The sequence below is a fragment of the Scyliorhinus canicula genome, chromosome 5, assembly GCF_902713615.1.
Source record: "Scyliorhinus canicula chromosome 5, sScyCan1.1, whole genome shotgun sequence".
NCBI classification, from domain to species: Eukaryota; Metazoa; Chordata; class Chondrichthyes; order Carcharhiniformes; family Scyliorhinidae; genus Scyliorhinus; species Scyliorhinus canicula.
The window spans coordinates 173,834,305-173,858,679 of record NC_052150.1 but is presented as its reverse complement, the minus strand read 5'-3'; the positions used below and the strand labels follow the sequence as shown (position 1 = coordinate 173,858,679).

The 24,375-nt window shown below is 44.1% G+C and overlaps 1 protein-coding gene across 2 annotated transcripts in view; it reads right to left on the bottom strand.

The window, feature by feature from the left end:
- Positions 1–24,375, bottom strand: part of spag6 (sperm associated antigen 6) — a 265,208-nt gene that overhangs the window by 65,696 nt on the left and 175,137 nt on the right. For both annotated transcript variants that reach the window (XM_038798106.1, XM_038798105.1), the window contains exons 5-8: positions 18,610–18,815; positions 18,055–18,228; positions 7,817–7,969; positions 4,099–4,290 (exon numbers count right to left, since the gene is read on the bottom strand). In XM_038798106.1, coding sequence (XP_038654034.1) covers positions 4,099–4,290; positions 7,817–7,969; positions 18,055–18,228; positions 18,610–18,815 — 725 coding nt within the window. The remainder of the gene's footprint in view (positions 1–4,098; positions 4,291–7,816; positions 7,970–18,054; positions 18,229–18,609; positions 18,816–24,375) is intronic.

The window sequence follows — 24,375 nt, the reverse complement described above, 5'->3', positions numbered from 1 at the left end:
TTTTCTGAACAGTTTCTTCGTGCAAGGTTGAGGATTTGCATGTTTGGTAGTGCAACATTGTCTCATTACAGCTGGGGGCACCAGTTTTAATGAAAACGTTGGAAAATTTGGTGATGCTGCCTTGTTATAGAGTCTGAAAAGGGGGCCAAGTTTTTAAAAATGAATTTAGAGTACCCAATTATTTTATTTCCAATTAAGGGGCAATTTAGCGTGGCCAATCCACCTACCCTGCACATCTTTGGGTTGTGGAGGTGAGACACACGCAGACACGGGGAGAATATGCAATCTCCACATGGACAGTGACCTGGGACTGGGATCAAACCCAGGTCCTTGGCGCCATGAGGCAGCAGTGCTAACCACTGGATCACCATGCTGCCCTACAAGGGGGCAAGTTGGAGATGTGGTTAGAATACAATGGGTAGAATTTAGCAGGTGGAGGGAGTTTTCCACCCTGCCACCCAAAGACTCGGATGCTGGTTGCCCTGCAGCCATCTAACACTCCAAAGAGTTAAAGGACTGGAGGTGAGACCTCCGCATCTCAGAGAGCTGCCAACTAATCTGGTTGGTCAACAGCTCAGTAGTCCCAGCAGCTTCGCCTGGAGCGTGGTCATTGATGAGACTGCAAGCAGTTCCCACATCCTGCAGCCAGATGGAGGTATATGTGGTGGTCCCTCAGCAGGGAGGGGAGGATGGACGAGAGATAAGGGTTCTTGATGGAGAGGCCAGGGGCGAGGGACCATTCGGCGTGGGGGAGTCCTTGAAAAGGGATACTGAGAGGGAGACACATGCGCAATCTTCCTGCTCAAGGCCCTAACAGGATGACTTGGCAGGCTCCCCACAATCTGTAATAAAAAATGGAAAACGGGGCATTTGAGCCATGGGTTTTGTCCTGGGAGGATTTAGGATTTTTGTTTGAGGAGCCAATGTTGGGCAAAGGGAGCGGGTGACCAACTTGAGGGGTGTCTTTAGAGGAACGGGATGTCACCAGTCAGTGCCTTGAGGCTCATCTGCCTGCCATTCGGTTAAAAATCATGTCGAATTTTTGACCATGTTGCGGGGGAGAAAAAAAGATGGTTGCCCACTATTATTATCTGCGGGTGTATGTGGAATTGACCCCAGTAGGAGTTTTTATTGTTTATGAAAAAATATATATATTTTCTTTATTGGAAAGGGGACTTGCTGGGACTTGCAGGAGCTGTTGCTGTTTAAAGAAAGGCGGCAGTTGGCAGCGCATGTGGGAGACACGCGCTGGCGCTTGCGGCGACTGTTATTTAAAAAAATAAAAAATGGCAGTTAAGAGCAGTCGGGGCTGGAAACAACCCAGAAAATATATCGAAAGATCCAAGATTAAAATAATGATGATTGACAAGGAAGACCTGAAGGTCTTACTACTGGCCCAATACATCGAAAGAAAAAGATCTGTTATATCCTTTTTTTTAAAAAGTTTTAATTTTGAAAAAAAACTTTATTTAAGTTAATATCCTGAAAGGATTGCTATTAATTCCAATTATGAAGTTTACTTATTCTACTTAAAAAGCCTGACCCATGTGTAATGCTATTAAGAGATAAGTAAATGAAATCTTCGAGGAAGATATGGGTTATACCGGTGATTAACTTGAAAAATGAGTTTGATCCGAATAGCACCCACCCAAGTCTGTCTAGGAGTCAGGGACAAGGGAGTCCCTGTGCACCACATAGAATTTATCGACCCTTTTTGGTGTAGGGGGAGATTTCTTGGTGATATCTCGACCCTTTGTGGTTTAGGCGGAGATTTCTCAGGGATTTCTTGATCCTTTGTGGTTCAGGGGGAACCACAAAGTTCAAACCCCCCCTTCCACCCCTCACACCATTCCTGAGCTCCTCCCACCAGCCTTAGAATTGAGACAGGCTGAAAAGTGGCCCTTAAGTAGCCATTAATTGGCAGCTTATGGGCACCAATTGGGGTAAAACTGTCCTAGCCCTTCCCCCCCCTGTAAAATCCGGGACATGCCATGATTTGGGGGGGGGGGGGGGGGGGGGGGTGCAGGAAGGCCACCTGAGGAATTTTATGGCCCTTCTGTTTGTAAACATGCCAATGGGAGCCTGTAAAGTTCTGCCTATAGCTTTGATTCCCTGACCAGTAAGGAAGTTCAACTGTGGAATACAACCTGATTGAATTTGTGCAATTGTCTATCAGATAAAAAAACAATGCAGCAAGTATCTGAGCTTCAAAGCTTAGAAATTACTGTTGGCAATATAAACAAATGCTGATCATATGCATGACATTCCTCTGTTAACATTTTAATATAAGCATATTTTTAAATGTCTCCATTAATGGACAAACCAGGCAAGTATCATATGAAAATGTAAAATATCTGTTGCTAAATTTAGTTTTTTGCTAAACTGTTTACTATGAACTGATTTTTTGCAACCTTCTTCATCATGTCATTCACAACTGTTTTTAATTGAAATCTTTCAATTTCCTTTTAGGAAATGTATCTAATCTCTCGTCCAGCATACAAGCTAATTTGCTGGACAAGGCAGACTATCCCATTCAGTGCGTTGTCTCTACATCCTCTTCAAAAAATAAAATGTAAATGGGCTCCTAAGTATTCATTTATAAACTGTAAAAAATAAGAACAGCAGAAAATTTTGCACTGGCTTACTGCTATCACCTTCTTTCAATTAGCTTATAGTCATTTACAAGATTGAAAATGGGAAAAGTAACACTGTGCAGGTACTCTTTTTATTGTAATGAACTATTGCCTGTGCAGCCCTATAAAATGAATGCAGTTTCTTTAAAGAATCTGCACTTCCAGTTTGATGTGCATTCATTGGTAGTCAAATGCACAAAAGCTGTCTGGACAATCATGTAGCTGCCCTTTCATCCTGCCAGCATGAAGACATTTAGAAAAATCAACTAATGGCAGTACTAGTAGTCAATTGATTTTTAGCCATAAATCAATGGAATTTTTCTAGTTGCTGTTCTGAACATTGGGGTCAGAGAGCACCTGTTGTATTCTTCAAATATATGCAATGGAGGCTGCAACATAGTATATCCTCTAATGACTAATTTAAAATTACTAAACATAGTATAATGCATACCAGGTACTCTGCAGAATATTATCTTCTAGTGAAACTTAATAGGCAAGTAAGACACTGTCAAAAATATATATTTTATAACTGCTGTAACTCCTACTATTACCACATGAATAATTATAAAATGAAGGTTGTCAACAGGAAACATGCTGGACTCTCATTGGATACAATATTTACATAACCAACAGACCCCAGTGAATAGCACAATAAGTGAAAAAATGACAGCATTTCTTGAATGTTATTAGGATATCATGTTCATGCACAAATTATGGTTTCTGTTTGCATCATCATAAATAATTCCTTTAAAAAAATGTTTTAAATCACTGTCAAATAAAAGAATAACAGAGTTACTAATAGATTAATTACATGCAGTGTTCAATGCAGTAGAGAACAGTAATGAAGGCATACATATATGTGATAAAGGTTTAGTGCAGGTTCTGCTCAAGAAAGCATCATTTCACTTGTCATCTGATTTTACCGTAACTGCCAAAAATCCCAAGAATTCTCAGTAAATGATATTTACAGCAGAGAACAGCTGGCTTGCATTTGTTAACCAGGTTACATCCAGGGATTAGAATTTCTGTAATTAACCACCGAGCTTCACTCTCATGGTTTATGACATCATCTGTAGCTCTCCATTGTGACACATTTCAAGCCAGCTATTATCCCCTAGGTAAACATTATTGACAGGAGATCAGGATTAATTCCTGTTACCATAGGTAATTCAGCATTAATACACACTTTAAAATCAATTTACTAAAAGAGAACCAGTGTAAAGAGCTCTCTAAATACTTAATTTTCTTCCCACTTTCCATCAAATAAACATTTAAAATAATGAACTATCTTTAAGAATCACTCTGCAAAATAGTCAAATATAATTTCTTCTTATCTGAATAACAAGCTTTTGTAATTTTTGTAAGAGCGTTTATAAAAAAGAAAAGAAAATCATTGCAGACATTTAATATTTGGCACTCTAGCTGCAAGTGGGATCAAATATGACAGGTGTGATGTATGTTTTACCTTAACCTGAAGGTCTTCAGAGCTTCCAGTCTGCATGTAGAGTGCAAGGAGCTTTGGCAGAACATTTGCCACAGCAACAGCACGTGCATGCTCTGGAGTGTGTCTTCCTATCTGCCCCAGGGCCCAAGCAGATGCTGCCTTAATGTGGTCTTCTGGTTCTTCTGACAGGCAGATAGCCAACTGAGGCACCCCCTGTAGTGTTGATCAGAAACACACAGTCTTAGTCAGAGACACTACAAGTGATAAGCCTACATTAATAAGCAATTTTAAGAAAAAAACAATTATTTATTTCTATCTTACACATCTTTCTGATTGCTAAAACAGCAGTACAACACACAGCTGCTCAGTGCATTAGAGCTGGCATTTTTTCGGTTTGATAGAATGTCAAGGATAGTGAAAGCACCATTTCTTATATCACCACTACTGTGTCATCCGACTGTGGAAAATACATAGCGAATGAAAAGTACATTTAGGGAACATTTAGGGAAGTCACAGTGCATATAACTTGAAACAATTAAATGACATATGTAAACATTTATTTTATGCAGATACAAATAAAGAAATCATTTTATTCTTAAATGCTGTTTACATACATAAAACCAGATCAAAATCAGGTTTGTGCCGGGGATTAAAATATAAAGAACTATTTTAGTATTACAGAATATAAAAATTACATTTTCATTAAAATATTCTGCTGAGACAAGATAATTGGGGATATGTATGCATGGGGCACCTCACAAGTTCTTTGTCTAACATTACATTATGACCTTTCTATTTTGGCAGCCTTGATAGACTAAAATGCCACACTGATCAAAATAACTACCAAAGGAAAATGGCGAAATAATTTTGTTTCAGCTTTAAATCATTATTAAACCAAAATCAATTATAATTTTGATTGACTATAACAGTGTTGTAAAATTATCAACAATTTTAATGAAACAATTGCTAATATAACTAGTTCATGTTGAATTCAAATGGTTCTCAAAACATTTCAATACCCCTTAAAATTGTCTAAATATCGAACAGCGCAGCAAAACATTTCTAATTGAAAACTTGAATTGATGTTATGGGTGGGATTTTACGGTCTCTACTGCAAAAGTCAACAGAAATTTGAATGTCTCGCCACACGTGACGTGTGAAAACCTGCCACGTAAGGCCAGAAAATCCCAATCTATGTATCAATCACTGAATGAGATACAGAGCCAAACAGCAATAATTAACTCAAAGGTTTAACTCTATTTATCTTGGCGCAGAAATAATTAGTGGCAAGGTGAAGATCCATATATACACATGTTCCAACATTATTTAATGTGGAGACATACAATAATAGTTCTAACTGATCTCAACTTTCTACAAAAATAGATCTTAATGTTTTAGGTATAAAATTAGCTTTTTCCACAATTCTATAATATCACAGGATTCAAAATTCAACTTGTGTGTCAAACCCTAACTCATTTTGACAACTCAGATAATACTGCATTGCATCGCTAGCCATGACATGTCTAACAGACAAGTTTAAAGAGCCACCGAGTTTTATTGCTGCTTTACTTTATCTACAGAACAAGTATTCTTGAAATTAAATGTATAAAAATAAAAATAAAAATTCTTTGTTGGAATGGTCACTTTTGTAGACTGCAAATAATATGAAATTCCAAACTAATTTATTGTGAGTGGAAATAAAAGGCTTGTCTGGCACTAAAAGATCCCTGCCACTGTTTGAATTTGTTTTGTTAGTTCAGAGCTGAACAACAATGATTAACAGCAGCATATTTTGATGAACTAGAAATGAGCATTGCTCTTTCACCGTTTCAAGCATGAACTGATTTTAAAATTAATAACGTCATGAACATCTCCAGTCTGAAAAAGTTTGATTCTTATAATCAACATGTCAGGTGTAAGAAAAATAATTATAGATAAACCAAATGTATTTTACTAGTAGAGAAGTACTAGTTCTTGCACAGTGAATTTTCAAACTGGTTTTTCATTTCTGGAGCCTTATCCAAATCCAACTCGGATTGATGAGATGAATTTTTCCTCATTCTGACAGCTGTAAAGATTCTAAGTGAAATCACATTTTTTAGTGAATGCTTATCTGCATCACAAAACAACAGTCTCACTCATAGGGGCCTTAAGAACGCCTGGTACAGTATAGAGAATGATTCATACTAATGCAAAAGTGTTCATCTGAGGGTCAAGGATTAAAATAGATTGAAAGGAAGTATAAAAGGTTGTGCTAACTACTCAGTCATTCTTTCCCTAGTAGCGCTCAACGCTGACACTAGAGCCTAGTTTTATCGATTAGCATTATTTTAGTGTTGGTGCTCATCCATTTGATAAATAGAATTAATAGCAGCAGTACAATAACATTGTTAAAAACTCTAGGCTAGTGTGCTAAAGGTGGAAGAGGTTTAAATTTTCAGCGATGACATCACGTAGTCAAGCCAAAAACAGCACTTAGAATAAAATCAATAATTAAAACATTGGGCGGAATTCTGAGTGTGGTCTCCGGTAGGAAACAAGGTGCAATTCCCACCGGGTGATTGGGGGCGATTCAGATTGCAATCCACCCACACTTAGAAATTTATTTGGAGGGGGGATGAGTTTTGCACTGGCATTGAGGTGGGGCCTAACATGTCAGCAAGCCCGGCTTCACAGAGATCGATCCAATCGCAAAGTGACAGTAAAGGCCCCCCAGAATCGCCCTCATCGGGGCTCTGTGCACCTCCCCCCCCCACCCTATCCTTACCGGCATCAACCCCATCTCACCCCCCTCCACCCCACTGTGATTGCTGGCAGTGGGAATGGGTCTCCCTTCAGTCCTCCACCCAACACAATCGCCAATACCACTTCCTCCTCCCCTCCTCGCCCCCCACCACACCCGCTCCCATTGAACAACACCTTGCTATGGGGTGTTGCCCCATCCCCGGCACAGAGGCCATTTAGGGGCTCTCCCACTATTCACCCAGCATAGTGGGAGGTCCACCAGGCACAGTGCAGCCAGAGAATTGCTCCCATTATTTCATTAAGACGTTATTGCAGATTGCTTTATTAAATCGCTGTATTAACATTCTATTAAGTAGTAGGCATGTTTGCACCCATGATATAATATACATTTGATCTTGGCTGGGCTATCAAAAGGAACTGGATGAATACAGACAAGATACTAAATTAGGGTGGAGAAAGAAAGGGAGAGCAAATGTGAGAGAGATAAAATCTCTTTCTAATAGTGAAAATATTTCTCTAATAGAGTGGCAAACATTTATATGAATGCTGCACCTTGATCTGGTAATGGGAGCTACATTTGTAGTCAGATGAGGCAATAATCCTGGGGGTGGCAGGGTTGGAGGGGGACAGGGGTATAATTGAGTATCACGTCACAACACTCCAGTTAAAAGCCCTGAAGACAACTGTATCACTTTTTATTCATAGCACAAATTACCATAATTAAAGTATTTAAATTAAAAGTCATAATCAAGATTTACTTTGACATATTCTGCATTAAAATGAAAATAAAAAGCTCCTTCTTACTGAAATAGAAATAAATGAAATAATGAGTAACGTAGAATTTACATCTGCAACCTCAAATCTTCTGGGAGTACTAACCAACAAATCAATATACCACTGCACTCCAATATGCTTTGCAGCTAGATTAATTTATGGTCCTTTTTCTACGGCCTCATTGTAATGGTAATACACAGATAATGAACAAGGCTCTAACCTTGGAGACAATCACTGCCATTGCCAGGTTCTCCGAGTGAGCAGCCACATAACCAAGCATCATAATACCAGGCAGCCTGACATTACTTTTAGATTCACCGATATAATCAATGACAGCAGCCACACCTCCTGTATTAACAATAAGCTGAGACAGCTAGAGGGGGAAAAAAAGAAGGCGGTTAGTCAGATTCTATCAGTAAGATCACAAATATCATCCCAAATAAAACAACCGGTTTCATCTATTACTGTACATACGTTCTTGTTAAAATAACATTGCATTGTTTCTGTTACTCTATTGATATTCTAAAGGAAAAAAAATACTGCTGTTTTTCTTTGTTGTGAAGTAAGACTTATGCCTTCTTATTGGTATCTGAGCAGACTGAGTAGATAAAATATCCACTACTACGATCTAACCTGAATCACCAATGACTATAGGAAAATTAGGAAGGCGTTCAATTATTTATTATCTTTCATTAAGTTTCTTGATACTAAAACAAATGTATCAATACAATGCTATAATTAAGCTAAATGCTTCAATTTTGCACTGTTCATCTCAGATCACTGTCTACTATCATTATTCATAGAATGTAAGAACATTTGAGGTTACTTTTTATATTCATTTATGGGATGTGGGCGTTGCTGGTTAAACCAGCATTTGTTGCCCGTCCCTAGTTGCCCTTCAGAAGGTGGTGGCAAGCTGCCTTCTTGAATTGCTGTTGTCCTTGTGGTGTAGGTACACCGACTGTGCTGTTAGGGAGGGAGTTCTATGATGTTGCCTCCACGACAGTGAAGGAACGGCAATGTATTTCCAAGTCAGGGTGGTGAGTGACTTGGAGCGGAACCTCCAGGTGGTGGGTATCTGCTGCTCTTGACCTTCTGGATGGTAGTGGTTGTATGTTTGGAAGGTGCTATCTCAGGAACCTTGGTGAGTTACTATTGTGCATCTTATGGATGGTACACACGGCTGCCACTGATCGTCAGTGGTGGAGGGTTTGAATATTTGTGGAAGGGGGAGCAATTAAGCAGGCTGCTTTGTCCTAGATGGTGTCCAACTTCTTGAGTGTTGTTGGAGCTGCACTCATCCGGGCAAGTGGGGCGTATTCCATTAGACTCCTGACTTGTGCCTGTAGATGGTTGGACAGTCTTTGGGGGGGTCAGGAGATGAGTTAATTGCTGTAGGATTCCTAGCCTTTGACCTGCCCTGGTAGCTACAGTATTAATGTGGCTAGTCCAGTTCATTTTCTGATCAATGGTAACACCCATGTTGTTGATTGTGGGAGATTCAGCGATGGTCTTGACATCAAGAGCAGTCACTCTCACCTCACCTCTAGCATTCAACCCTTTTGTCCATGTTTGAGGAATATGTACATTTATAACAACCTTGATATAATTAGGCAAATAGCCCTTCAGTGAACAAAAGATAATATGTAAAATCAGTCTTTCTCATTCAAATTTTATATCATCTCAAATATTTTCTATTTGGATTACCCGATAATTTCAATTTACTTAATAATTTTTCTGAAACATTGTGAGCGCCAGTGAGGTATATCCCAATTGAATAGTTAACTGATATTTAGACAGCAAAATAATGGAAAAGGAATCTGAGGGATTTATAGTTACAGAGGGCCCCCCCCCCCCCCCCCCCCCCCCCAGCGATTTTCCAGGCAAAACTGGCCGAGTTCGCGATGCCGTGGTTCTAACCATGTATTGCCAGTCAGGAATCTGAGTCCGCAGCCGTCCTGGTGAGGGGTGGGGGAATCGAGCACTGGGGGAATGGGGGCTCATGGGCGGCTGGGGCAGCGATCGGGCGGCTCGGATCCGCGGGTGCGTGCCATCTCGGGTGGGCTTACATTGTCAATGTCGGTCCACGGTTCAAGTCCGCCATGGCTCCCGACCGGAAGTGTGGGGGCCCGTATCCGTAGACAGAGCTGCAAAAAGCACTCCGGGGCCCTGCCAGCTCCCTGCAGGTAGGAGAATGACTGTAAATTTGCATATGGAAAATCTGGCGTGAAACACCAGCATTTTTACGCCGGCGTGGGGACATAGACCCATTTTTGAAGAATCCAGCCCGATATGTTACAAAAACCCGCCATTGAAGCTGGCAGGTAACCTGCCAGTTTTCACACCCGCCGTGGCACTTAGTGCGCAAATTGGAAAATTCTGCTTTAGGAGTTTTCATCTGTTGCTGAAAATATAAGATTTTGATTAATGGTATATTTCAAAAATGTGTTCTTGCTTTTCCCTATTTGATACCAATAATAAGAAATTTGGCGTAAAATCAACATACTGGCAAAAAGCCATCGACCTGAAACATTACTATTTTTCTCTCCGCAGTTGCAGCTTTACCTATGGATATTCCATTATTAACTGTTTCTATTTAGAAGAAGGAATTTGGATTTGCCACACTATAAACAAGCTGTGAAATAGCAATGCAACAAAGATATTTACATACAGTGCTATGCAATTTTTTTTAAAAAGCTGATCAGCTGTCAGCACCATCATCGGGGCTTCTCCCTCTCAACGACCAGAACTTCGGCAAAATCTCATTTATACGCAACCAATTTCCTTCAAACTTTTGTCAAAATTATGGCAGAAGAGTGGGAATTCCCTGAGGAAATTTCCAGCGTATTTAATTAATTGGATATTAGTGGTAATCATTTCCCAGTGAGTGAGGTCAGCAGGTTGTGGTTATTCTTCATGATGGCACAAGTCAAATGCTGCTTCAGTCTTCAAGTATGAGTGGAAAATTTAACAGTGACGTAACAAATTAAATCTACAGTGCAGTAAACTACCATATGGTGACACTGAGCTTGTTCAATGAAAATATCCTTACTTTGTGCTTGTAATCTTAATATAAATGATGTTACTGTACTCTCGGCTTTATATATTTCTCAACAATGTGGTAAGATATTGTTATTAAAGAAAGAATACAATGAGATAAGCTGCTTAGTTGTAATGTAAGGTGATTCAAGTCCAGCAGTGCATAAACCACTACCATTCACTAGCATTGTCCAAAACTAACAAGTCGTATAAAAGCAGATCTGATCTATTATGGAGTGATTTATATTCCTCTAACATATGTTATTGAGCTGAAGTTGGGAAATTAAAGTAGTAATCTCTCAGAATATAAGAAATGCTTATTAATATGTCTAATCAAAATTGTATAATGTAAGAATCTCATAATTTAAAGGGCTATTGTTTTGTTTAGCTTTACAAGCAATAACAAGTAAAATAAATGATTGGACAGAATTTGGCTATGACAAGCTAATTTTTTAAGCTCATTTGCCTCAATTCTAACAAACGTTAGATGGTTGTAAAATATTAAATAAATTACATTAATATCATTTGGAAAACTAAAAATAGTTTTGCCCCAGAAAATATTGGCATTTAAACTGCTCAGCTACAATCTATTTTCGAAACAAAGGGTGGGATTAAATGCCCTCCCCCACAGTGAGTTTGGTGATATGAGGGCATTTAATCAGGCAGGAGCGTTGCAGATGGAGACGCCTCTGTTCTTGGGGGCTTGAGGGAATGGGAGGGTGGACAGCAGCAAGGGAGTTCGTGCCTCTTCCTATTAAGTTCAGGGTGGAAAATCTCATGGATGGTCTTCCTACCCTCTTGCTAATTGAGGCTCTTATGTAGGCAATGAATGCCCATTTAAAGAACAAAGAACAATAACAAAGAATAGTACAGCACAGGAACAGGCCCTTCAACCCTCTAAGCCTGCGCTGCTCATGATGTCGGTCTAACCTAAAACCGTTTGCACTTCCAGGGTCCAATCCCTCAATTCCTATCCTATTCATGTATTTAAGGGCCTCATTCCACTGCCACTGGTATTCAACCAGGGGCAGGCAGGGCAGTCACCACACAGGAAGCCTGAAAGGGTTTGCTAGTGAGCTTCCAGGGGGCTCCCTCTTTCAAAGGTACTCAGCAGCTGATCAAGGGACCTGGCTTCAGTATAGCGGGGGGCACTCCCTTCCCTTGCTGTTGTCCACCCTCCCATTCCCTCAAGCCCCCATCCTTTGGCCTGCGGTTCCTTGGCAATACATGCCTCTGGTGGGTGCAATTCGGGCAACTATCACCACTTCATCTTCATGCATTACAGTTGCTAAACTCTGTTTGGCAGGCAACTATTTTCAGGGGCGGGGGGAGTTGTTAGCACTGTTGCTTCACAGCGCCAGGGTCCCAGGTTCGACTCCCGGCTTAGGTCCCTGTCTGTGCGGACTCTGCATGTTCTCCCCGTGTCTACGTGGGTTTCCCCCTGATGCTCCGGTTTCCTCCCACAAGTCCCCAAAGAATTGGACATTCTGAATTCTCCTTCAATGTACCCGGAATGTGGTGACCAGGGGCTTTTCACACTAACTTCATTGCAGTGTTAATGTAAGCCTATTTATGACAATAATGATTATGAATGGGGAATTCTGCAGTGAGTAACACATCTCCTGATTCCTCAGAGCGTGTACAAGGCAAAAGTCAGGAGTGTAATGGAATACTCTCCACTTGCCTGGATGAGTGCAGCTCCAGCAACAATCAAGAAGCTCAACACCATCCAGGACATAGCAGCCCGCTTGATTGGCACCTCAATGACCACCTTCAACATTTATTCCTTCCACCACCAAAACACAGTAGCACCAGTGTACACCATCAACAAGATGCACTGCAGCAACTTGCCGAGACTCTTTCGACAGCACCTTCGAAACCCGTGATCACTAACACCTAAAGTAGGCTTGCCCAACCTTTTTGTGTGGGGTGGGCCACATTCTGAAATTATTCTAAATGAAGGGCTGAAGAACAAATTTTAGAAAGATAGTTTAGTACAGTATTAAACGTGAATTTCAAAAAATAACTGAAGTATGAAAAGAAGCAATTTGCTGAGCACGAAAACAACGAAAGCAATGTATTCATGTGCAATAGGTGAGAGTGCGTTTCTGGTTCACTCCCAGTTCAGGGTGAGAGTGGATGAGAGTGCATGATGGTATGTATGGGTAAGGTGAATGATAACACCGATTCTGGCAGTGAGCCAGACTTATGGACACATTCTGCCCCCACACACGCAACCCACACGCTCTAACTTACCTTGTACTCTATCCCCTCTCACCACCTCACTCTCACCGCCTCACACTCTTAAATCCCCAAACTCTCACCTCCATCACATTACCTCTCATCCCCTCACAATTTTTACTCACGACCTCACACTCTCCATCCATTCCGTCACACTCTCTACTCATCCCCGCACCCTCTTTAACCCAGTGATTTTCAAACTTCTTTTGCCCAGGACCATTTTTTTTTAATAAACATTTTGTTGAGGTATTTCTTTGGCATTGTAACAGCAATAAAATCAACAATGTACATAACAAAGAAAATATAAACATAGTGCAAATACCGCTTCCCTCTCCCACAAGTCCTACCATTGCTTACCCCACTAATCTACGCTAACGTAACCCCCTCTCCCCCCCACTTCTGCTGATGATTAATTCTCTGCGAGGAAGTCGACGAATGGTTGCCACCTCCGGGCGAACCCTAACAGAGACCCTCTCATGGCGAACTTAATTTTCTCCAGGCAGAGGAAGCTAGCCATGTCCGATAGCCAGGTCTCTGATTTCAGGGGCTTTGAGTCCCTCCAAGCTAGTAATATGCGCCTCCGGGCTACCAGGGAAGCAAAGGCCTCTTTCTCCTCCTGGATTCCCGGAACCTGCGACATCCCAAAAATTGCCACCTCTGGACTCATTGCCACCCTCGTATTTAATACCGTGGACATGGCGTCGGCAAACCCCTGCCAAAACCCCCTCAGTTTTGAACATGCCCAGAACATATGGACACGGTTCGCTGGCCCACCCCTCACCCCGTGCACTTCGCACACCTGTCCTCCACCCCAAAGAATCTGATCATCTGGGCCACTGTCATGTGAGCCCGGTGAACGACCTTAAATTGGATCAGGCACATGTTGCGGTCGCGTTGACCCTACCCAACGCGTCCACCCAAAAGGCCCTCCTCTATCTCTCCCCCCAGCTCCTCCTCCCACTTTTGCTTCAGCTCCTCGGTCTGTGTCTCCTCCGAACCCATTAGCTCTTTATATATGTCCGAGACGCTCCCCTCTCCTATCCATCCTCTAGAAACCACCCTATCCTGAATCCCCCTTAGTGGCAGGAGTGGGAAGATTGGTACCTGCGTCCGCAAAAAGTCCCGTACCTGTAAATATCGGAATTCATTTCCCCCTGCCAATGCAAACTTCTCCTCCAGCGCCCTCATACTCGGGAAGCTTCCTTCTATAAACAAGTCCCCCATCCTCTCAATGTCTGCTCTCCGTCAAATTCAGAACCCCCCGTCTCCATCCTCCTCGGGGCAAACCGGTGATTATCGCAGATTGGGTACCACACCGACGGCCCCTCTGCTCTCACATGTCTCCTCCACTGCCCCCAGACTCTCAGGGCCGCCACCACCACTGGACTGGTGGAGTACCGTGCCGGCGGGAACGGCAGAGGCGCCGTTACCAACACCCCCATACTTGTGCCCTTACAAGAAGCCGCCTCCATGCGCACCCACGGCGGCTCACTCCCCACCAGCCACCTCCTCCCAGGTCCCATTTTTATCACTGGCCAACCTTCGGGACTTACGCCAGCTGACCTTTGCGACCCATGCTGGCTGACATTCGTGACCCACGCCAGCCGACCTTCGTGATCCACGGCACCCGAACTTCACGATCCACCATTTGCGCTTAGCTTCAATGTGACAGGTGAGCTTGCTTGGTCCTCATGATCTCACTTGCTTTGTCATTTCAAGTTACATTTCTGCTAAGGACTTCAGCTGATGATTTAAGTTCTCACTGCATCCGAAACACAAGGGCTTTGACAAAGAATCATCGGACTCGAAACGTTAGCTCTTTTCTCTCCCTACAGATGCTGCCAGACTTGCTGAGATATTCCAGCATTTTCCCTTTTGTTTCTGACTTGGAACTATATTGCTGTTCCTTTACTGTCGTTGGATCAAATTTCCGGGAACTCCTTTTAGGTGCACCCAGACTACGTGGATAACGGGGAGTTGAAGAAAGCAGCTCCCCACTACTTTCACAATGGCAATTAGGAATGGGCAATAAATGCTGACCTAGCCAGCAACACTCGAAAATTTATTTAAAAAAAGGAAATATACCCTCCATCAACTCTACATACAATAGGCGAGATTCTCCGCTTGAGAGACTTAGGGCACGGTCTTCCGGACTCATTACGCTCGCGCTCAAGCATAATGAAGCCGGTGAATAGCAGGAGAGGCCCAAAAACAGGAACCGCGCTCGGCGCCAAACGGCTTGTGATGCAACCGGCCCACTCCCGTAGGTGAATTCAGAATCTCACCATAGGGTGGCGAGAAAGCCAATTATCACCACTTAAGCCCCATTTCCATACAATTAACCAGAGCCACCTGTTATCCAACGGCCTCCTGTCATTAACTGGCCTCCCCAGCAAATGCTCACGCTGGTGCCGATTGGTATTCCTTTTTAAAAATGTGAACCTGATGGAAGGGCTTCTGTGTGGAGCCGAGGAGTGGAGTGCCATCTATGCTCACAGGCAAAGAGTCTGGGGACGCTGGGCTTGCCACCCCAGCGCTCGGCAGGGGTTGGGCCGCTGGGGGGGGGCAACTGGGGGCAATTGCCCGCGGCATAACCCTGACATACCTTGGATTCCAACCCCATGCCAGGGCCAACCCCTGTCCCTGCCCATCTGCCCCACTGATCACCCATAACCCCTACCGACAGCTGAAGTCTGGCTGTGTGGCTGAAGGCTATCGTTAACAGGGAATTGCCAATCATGGTTAAGTGAGCACTTGACACATACCAAGTGGGTTCCTGTGGGTAGGTGGGCCATGTAGCAGGTGGAAGTCATTGCCCAGCATTTGCATCAAACCTGGATGCCTAGACGCTGTGTGGGAGTCAACACAACACACACAGCAGCCAACATCCGTATACCGAGGGGATGGCACACAGCTCCCGGGACACAACCACGGCCGGAGGTTGAGTGGGTGTCACAGGGAGGGGTTGCCTGGAGAGACAGACAAAGGTTCTGGGGGTCAGCCCACACTGGAAGTGACAGCTGTGACTATAACAATTGCACCCTCCGAGCTCCTCTCCGAGGTATTCTCCATGGAGTCAGGAGAGGGGACCACCCAGGATGGGCCGCGCTGGTCAGTGGGAAGGATGGGTTAGTCAGTGAGGCAATCACTACTTACGTTTGACAGGTCTTTTGGTGGGGCCCGGTGGTTCCTCACCTCTGAGGAATCCACAAGTCTCCGTGTGGGTGACTGGCCTGACCTCGACCACACCAGTCTCCTCCAGGGCATCTCCTCGAAGGAGGTGAGGATTCTGAAGTCCGGCACCCCACCACCAGTCTGGGCCCTTGCCTGCTGATTATGGGAGAGCTTTAATGGGTGGCACGGTAGCACAGTTGTTAGCACTGTTGCTTCACAGCGCCATGGTTGCAGGTTCGATTCCCGGCTTGGGTCACTGTCTGTGCAGTCTGTACATTCTCCCCGTGTCTGCGTGGGTTACTTTTGGGTGTTCCTTTTTCCTCCCACAAGTCGCGAGAGAAGTGCTGTTAGGTAAATTGGACATTCTCAATTCTCCCTCTGTGTACCCGAACAGGCTTAGGAGTATGCCGACTAGGGTATCTTCACAGTAACTTCATTGCAGTGTTAATGTATGCCTACTTGTGACAATAATAAAAATTATTCTTATCGTTATTATTTTCTGAGGGGACACAGTGAGGGCACTGTTAGCAACAAGCATGGTTCACAGTTGTGGTGGGGGGTTGTGAAGGGAGAGTTGTGGTGGAGGGAGGATTGAAGTGGTGGGTAGAGGGAGTGCTGAAGGGTGAGAGGGATGGAGGGAGGGTTGGGGGTCACCTTGGGGGATGCTCCCTTGGGGGGTTGGGGATTGAAACGTTGGTGCCTACTCACTCAGGCTGCCCGTTGTAGCTCGTTGACCTTCTTTCGACACTGGAGGCCAGGTCTCCTGGTCACACTGCCCATGCTGACTGATGCTGCCACCTTGTCCCAGGCAGCACTGGCTGCCTCATGGCTCACCCTCCGGGACCATCGGAGGAACAGGACATCCCTCCCAGCCTCCACCGCGTCCAGGAACCTCCATTGATCAGCATCCCCGAATCTTGGGGCCGGTCTCCTTGGCGCCATTGTTGCGAGCTGGCTGGGTTGGCTAAACAAGTGCAGCCTAAGTGCTGCTCAGTAAGAAGTCTTACAACACCAGGTTAAAGTCCAACAGGTTTGTTTCAAACACGAGCTTTCGGAGCGCAGCTCCTTCCTCAGCTTTAACCTGGTGTTGTAAGACTTCTTACTGTGCTCACCCCAGTCCAACGCCGGCATCTCCACATCATAAGTGCTGCTCGACCTTGTTAGCGGGGGGCTGATGAGCGCGGTCCCGGTGAATCAGCTGGCGAGCTGGCATTTGGGGCGGGAAGCCCGTGAGGCCTCGTTAAGTGGGCCAATTAACTTTGAATTGTGTTGCCGTCCTCGCTGGGCTCAGCGTCGGGAAACATTCCCGCTCACTACAGCACTTGGAAATTTTTCCGGAGAATCGCGTCCTTTTTCCCAAACAAAGTCGGCTTGCAGGCGTGTTTAGCCTCGTGTTTCGTGGAACTCGCAGTGCCGAGAAACTCCTGACTATTCAACACGACTTGAGTTGAACAAGGGGCCTGAATGGGGAACGCGTGGCCTCAGCCGCAAATAGCCCAGTTTTTTACAGTGGGGAGCTCCTTCCGCAAAAACTCCACATTGAAGGGCGGCATGGTTGCACAGTGGTTAGCACTGCTGCCTATGCTGCTGAGGGCACAGGTTTGATCCCGGCTCTGGGTCACTGTTTATGTGGAGTTTGCATATTCTCCCCGTGACTGCATGGGTTTCACCTTCACAACCCAAAGATGTGCAGGTTAGGCGGATTGGCGACGCCATCGAAGAAGATGGACCAATAAACAATAAATAAAGATAAGTTAGGACAAAAACTATGAAAAGACGCTTTACATAATTTAGGCTTCTGTTCTAAAAAGAGATGTTCAGATTGTGCACCTTAAAAATGAATAAATGAAGCTATTATCAATTGTTTTACAAAGACAAACATTTTCAAGTTTCAGCATAAAGAACATTTAAAATATTGCAAAACACAACTAGGCTCTTGTCTGTACAACACCTGTAACAATCTTTCAGCTACATTGCTGCACTCTTAAAATCAAATGCATTCACCTCAGGAGTGTGCTTGGCAATTTCCCGAATTAGTGTTGCAACATTTTTTTTCACAAACTCATCTGGGTCCTTCAGACATGTTAGAACAGCAGGGAAAATTTCTGCTTCTACAACCATTTCTGCCAGATCCACGGAATGCTTTGCAATCTGACCAAGAGCTGAAAATACTTGACGCTACAGAAGACAGAAAAATAGCACAAGAATTTAAATTTGTGGTTGCAGCTGCTGAACTAAAACAATTAAATATGGAAGGAATTTTTAACCATTAGGCTACTTTAAACTAAGTTTTTCTAAAATTGAATAATTGCAGCATTAATAAATTGCTATACATACATTGTATTTTGTGCTAATATGTAATCAGTCAAATCTGATTAATCAAAATAGAATACCAATAATAGACTTATGATTAAATTGCTTCAGCTGCCAAATAATATACGAACACCAAACTTATTTTCATCAACCAAACTTCCGTATCGTGTTGTATTTCACACTGGACGGGTGTATTTGCTTGCACAATGAGAACAATGGTATAATCTGTGCAGTACAAATGCTTACCTTTAATTTAGCATCAGGGTTCAGGATCATCTGAGCTAGATGAGCAATGGACCCTGCATCCACCACAGTTTGAGCCAACTCCGGGGATTGTTTTGCAATATCACTCAACGCAGAGGCTGCAATCCTTTTCAATGGCACCTCTGGCTCTTGGATACAAAGAACCAAAAGAGGAACAGCTCCTGCATCCACTACTGCCTGCGACAATTCTGTGGGTCCAAGAAAAATAATTAAGTGAGTATGGATAGATGACCCTTGAGCTAGCCATTTTTCACCCTGACAGATACAGCAAGAATAAAAAGAGGCACATCCCCATCTCTACTGCATCTGCATTTCAAATCAGCCTGCCTAGCTTCATAGAGCATGTGGACTGATCCATAGCTAAAAGGACACAGGTCAAAGGATAGGCCCCATTTACATGTGGCATGTTTTAGGCAGATTGGGTTGAAACGGTTTGTTATTCTGTTAGAAAAGAGACAAACAGACCTCAGCTGTTTAAATTATGACCTTTCTAAATCTTCAATAGGCACATGTTTTACACATGGAATACAGCAAACAGAAGTGGCAAAATTAATTGCACTGTAATTTAGTACTGGTTAAGCTTTTGAAAGATAATGTAATACTCAAATAAATCTTTTTGCTAACTGGATTAAATTGTGTTTCAGTTATTTTTTTAACAAAAACACCTTTCAGAATTTGTCTTATACTACTCAATCGGGCAACAAACAAACGAGTGCCACATTATATCTAGGATTTTTTTTGTGGGCAATATTTCTGGTAGTTTTCTTCTTCACTCTTCAGTCTTTAAATCCACAGAATTCACTTCTCTACTCTTACTTCCTTCCTCCTGCAACTTCAATTGCTCCTTCCCAATAACCCTACTATGTGTTAAACACGAATTGGCTTATAGATATTAAAATTATTAATACAAACCATGAATATCTAGCAATTGCTACTGCTGCAAATAAAAGATCACATAAACAGCTGCTACCATTTTATGCAGCATTACAATTATGTTGTTTTAAATGTGTTACAAAAGATTGAGGCCTAGTAAAATAAACGTTACCGTTTTATTTCACTCTACCTTCGTGAAGGCAAGTTTTCCATCTTTATTTAACATGCGGATCACACAAAAGGGCAAAGGCTATTTTTGGAATGATTCTGTATGCGGCAGTGGGAGTTGGTGTCAAGCACCATAGTCAAAGGAAGCTTTTTTAAAGGATTTTGCACCTTATGTTTCTTTTTTTTAAAAAATGATTTAGCAGCATAAAATGTTCCAGCATTCCTGGAAATACAGACTTGAAGGATTTACACCACCATAACACATTCAATTTAAAACCTGCTCTACAATCATATTTTATCTCCTAAGAGTTAGCAGAAAAACAATGAGCTAGACTAATAAAAAAAATCCCTCAATTTCAATTGAAAGATGTTTGGTAAAGAAAGCTGCAAAAATTATTCGCAACAAAGTCACAATCTCCACTTTAAACTGAAATATATTTGTGCCAGGGAAATGTAAAATAATTCCTTCAGATGTCTGGATGCAATAATACAAATAATTGCCTTGAGGGAATTAGTTGACAACTAGGAAATGCAAACACTCTGCTGATTTAGCTCGTAACCTTTCCAGAAGGTTTCAGCAGCACAGGGACAAGGTCTCATTTAAAAATATTCTTGCTTCCTTTTTTCATTTTTCTTCAATGTGGTCCACTGCTTAGTAATTAGAAGCTGCACCATGTTACTCTGTGGGAATGAGAAATGCTGTCGCTCTGTATCACCTGACTATCTCAAATGTTACAGGAGCTTTACAGGTTATTAATCACATTCACATAGCCAAAGTGAAGACAATTGTTTTCTTTTCCTTTTTTTAAAATTTAAAGTGCCCAATTCTTTTTTTTTCCAATTAAGTGTGGCCAATCCACCTACCCTGCACATCTTTGGGTTATGGGGGTGAAACCCATGAGAATGTGCAAACTCCACACGGACAATGACCCGGGCTGGGATCGAACCACTGCGCCACCGTGCCATCCCCAAAGTGAAGACATTTCTAACACAAGAATCTTTAATCAAGATAATGGACAGTGGACACAAAAAGAGTTAACAGCCCACCTGCATTGAAAGGGGACCCAGTATCTTGCCTAAAGAAGTAATTGATCAAGTCTCCTGGTAGTATTTAAAGAGATCATTTATTACTTACGGATTAGTTGCTGGTGTGCTTCTTCTGGCTATTGTTGCAATTCTACACTTTTTGCGTGCTATCTATAGTTGTTAAAATTTTCAGATGTCAACAGGGAGTGCCCTGGCAGGCGGTGATGTTTTATTTTCTGCTTATTTGAAGGTTTCTGCATAAACCAGTTTCTTCCACATGAGTGGACCAGTAGATCTTCCCCTTAGCATTACTCAGAGAAACAGTGGAGGCCATAGAAATCAGCATAAATTGCTTGAGGAGGGTGGAAAGAAAGAGTGAGAGAAGGGTTCTCATCATTCTTCTACAGGAACTTCAACAGCAACCTCTGTTTGAGACATCTTCACTTCACTCAGGAATCAATGACCTTAACCACTCATGTAAAGCCATTCAACATCTTGCTCCTCTGCATCAGGTTATTGGGCTTGCAGTCCTGGCTTCAATCTCCACGGCTATCTGTTCTCATTGCCTCTCATCATGTGTTTAAAAATGGAAAATATGAAACAAAGATAGTAGATAGCTTCTTAGGCAAAAAGTATAGGATGATTCTAGAATGCAATAATAGCCTAAAACTATTACCTTTAAGGAATTTCTTATCAGTCTAAGTCAATCTATTCCTGCCCCTGTAACAAACTGATTGGTTTGTGATACAACCATCAATTCACTCGAGACAAGAGTAGAAGTAAACCGTGGCTTTAATCAACTTAGAACAGTGCCTGCCTGCGACTAATCCAATACTGAGAACCACCTACAGGTCGACTGCTCTTTGTATGGTAGCATTGTGGATAGCACAATCGCTTCACAGCTCCAGGGTCCCAGGTTCGATTCCAGCTTGGGTCACTGTCTGTGCGGAGTCTGCACATCCTCCCCGTGTGTGCGTGGGTTTCCTCCGGTTGCTCCGGTTTCCTCCCACAGTCCAAAGATGTGCAGGTTAGGTGGATTGGCCATGATAAATTGCCCTAAGTGTCCAAAATTGTCCTTAGTGTTGGGTGGGGTTACTGGGTTATGGGGATAGGGTGGAGGTATTAACCTTGGGTAGGGTGCTCTTTCCAGGAGCCGGTGCAGACTCGATGGGCCGAATGGCCTCCTTCTGCACTGTAAATTTTATGTAAATACCTCCCTTCAAGGGAGCCCATACATGTCCCAACATGTTCCCCTATGGATAATGCCATACAATGGCCCATAGGAGGAGCCCACAAGGGCAACAGCATAGCACAGATACAAATACAGGGGCAACAGCACAGATACAAATACAATGGTGGATTATTGGCACAATACATTCACCACATTCACCCACTGTTAAAAAAATGAAGTCCGGCGGGGGTGACGGGTTCATAAACTCAGCCGGTCCGGCACACGGGTTGTGCGCTGTGATCGCCGAAGCTCTGGAGTTGTTGCTGGCATCGGTAGTGAGGATGCCGGTGCGGGTACAGACGTGGACTCCGGGAGCGTCTCTTCTGGAGCTTCATTCCTATGGATCGGTGAAGGGGGGATGGTGGGCGGGAGGGAGCGCTGGAGCCATATAGGGGCGGGGGTGCTGGTCATGGTAGGCTGGGCGGGATATGGTGGAGGGGCGGTGGTGGTGGTGGTGGAACCGGCGGGCGCCAGGTCCCGGAGGGAGACCATATCCTGTCGGCCATCGGGGTGTTCAATATAAGCGTACTGGGGGTTGGAATGTAGGAGCTGGATCCTTTCTACCAGAGGATCGGACTTATGGCTCCTGACGTGCTTTCTGAGTAGGACTGGCCCCGGTGTCTTCAGCCAAGACGGAAGCGAGGCCCTTGAGGTGGATCTTCTAGGGAAAACAAATAGGCGGTCATGAGGGGTCTCGTTTGTGGCCATGCAAAGTATGGACCTAATAGAGTGGAGCGCATCGGGGAGGACCTCCTGCCAGTGGGAAACTGGGAGATTCCTGGACCGCAGGGTCAGTAGGACGGTCTTCCAGACCATCGCATTCTCTCTCTCCACCTGCCCGTTTCCCCTGGGGTTATAACTGGTAGTCCTGCTCGAGGCGATGCCCTTACTGAGCAGGTACTGACGCAGTTCATCACTCATGAACGACGCGCCTCGGTCACTGTGGACATAATTGGGGAAACCAAACAGGGTGAAGACACTTTAATGACGGTGGACGTGGTCATGTCGGGGCAAGGGATTGCAACGGGGAAGCGGGAGAACTAATCAATAATATTGAGGAAATATGTATTGCGGTTATTGGAGGGAAGGGCCCTTTGAAATCGATACTGAGGCGCTCAAAGGGCTGGGATGCCTTTACCAGGTGGGTCTTATCTGGTCGATAGAAGTGCGGTTTACACTCCGCACAGATCTGGGAGTCCCTGGTCATGGCTCTGACCTCCTCAGTGGAGTAGGGAAGGTTGCGGGCCTTGATATAGTGGATAAGTCGGGTGACCCCCGGGTGGCAGAGGTTTTCGTGGATAGCCCGTAGTCGGTCACCTTGCGCACTGGCGCATGTGCCACGGGACAGGCCAACTGGGGGCTCATTAAGCTTCCCAGGACGATATACTATATCGCAATTAAAGGTGGAGAGTTCGATCCTCCACCTCAAGATCTTATCGTTCTTGATTTTGCCCCGCTGCGTATTGTCGAACATGAAGGCTACCGATCGTTGCTCGGTGACGAGGGTAAACCTCCTACCAGCGAGGTAGTGCCTCCAGTGCCGTATAGCGGGCCTTGGGACTGGTTTAGCTCACCAGGCTAAATCGCTGGCTTTTAAAGCAGACCAAGCAGGCCAGCAGCAGTTCGATTCCCGTACCAGCCTCCCCGGACAGGCGACTAGGGGCTTTTCACAGTAACGTCATTGAAGCCTACTCGTGACAATACGCGATTTTCATTTTCATTTCATTTCATAGCTTCCACGATTGCTTGCGCCTCCTTTTTGACTGAGGAGTACTGAATTTCGGAGGTGGTGAGGGTGCGCGAAAAAAACGCTATTAGTCTGCCTGCTTGATTGAGGGTAGCGGCGAGAGTGATCTCTGATGCGTCATTCTCCACCTGGAAGGGGACGGACTCATCCACCGCATGCATTGCGGCTTTGGCGATGTCTGCCTTGATGCAGCTGAAGGTCTGGTGGGAAGATGGTGGCCTTGATTAGTGGGCGGGCTTTGTCCGCATAGTTGGGGACCCACTGGGCATAATATGAAAAGAACCCGAGGCACCTCTTCAGGGCCTTGGGGCAGTGTGGGAGGGGAAGCTGCAGGAGGCGGCGCATATGGTCAGGGTCGGGTCCTAGAACCCTGTTTTCCACGACGTAGCCGACGATGGCTAGTCTGGTTGTGCGGAAAACGCATTTCTCCTTGTTGTACGTAAGGTTTAGGGTTTGTAGAAATCTGTGGAGGTTGGCGTCGTGGTCCTGCTGATCATGGCTGCAGATGGTGACATTGTCCAAGTACGGAAATGTGGCCCGCAGCCAGTACTGGTCCACCATTCTTCGGAACACCAAAACCCCGTTTGTGATGCCAAAGGGGACCTCCGGAGGAAATGGAAAAGGCGGCCATCTGCCTCAAAAGCCATGTCGTGGCGGTCTTCCGGGCAGATTGGGAGCTGGTGGTACGCAGACTTCAGATCTA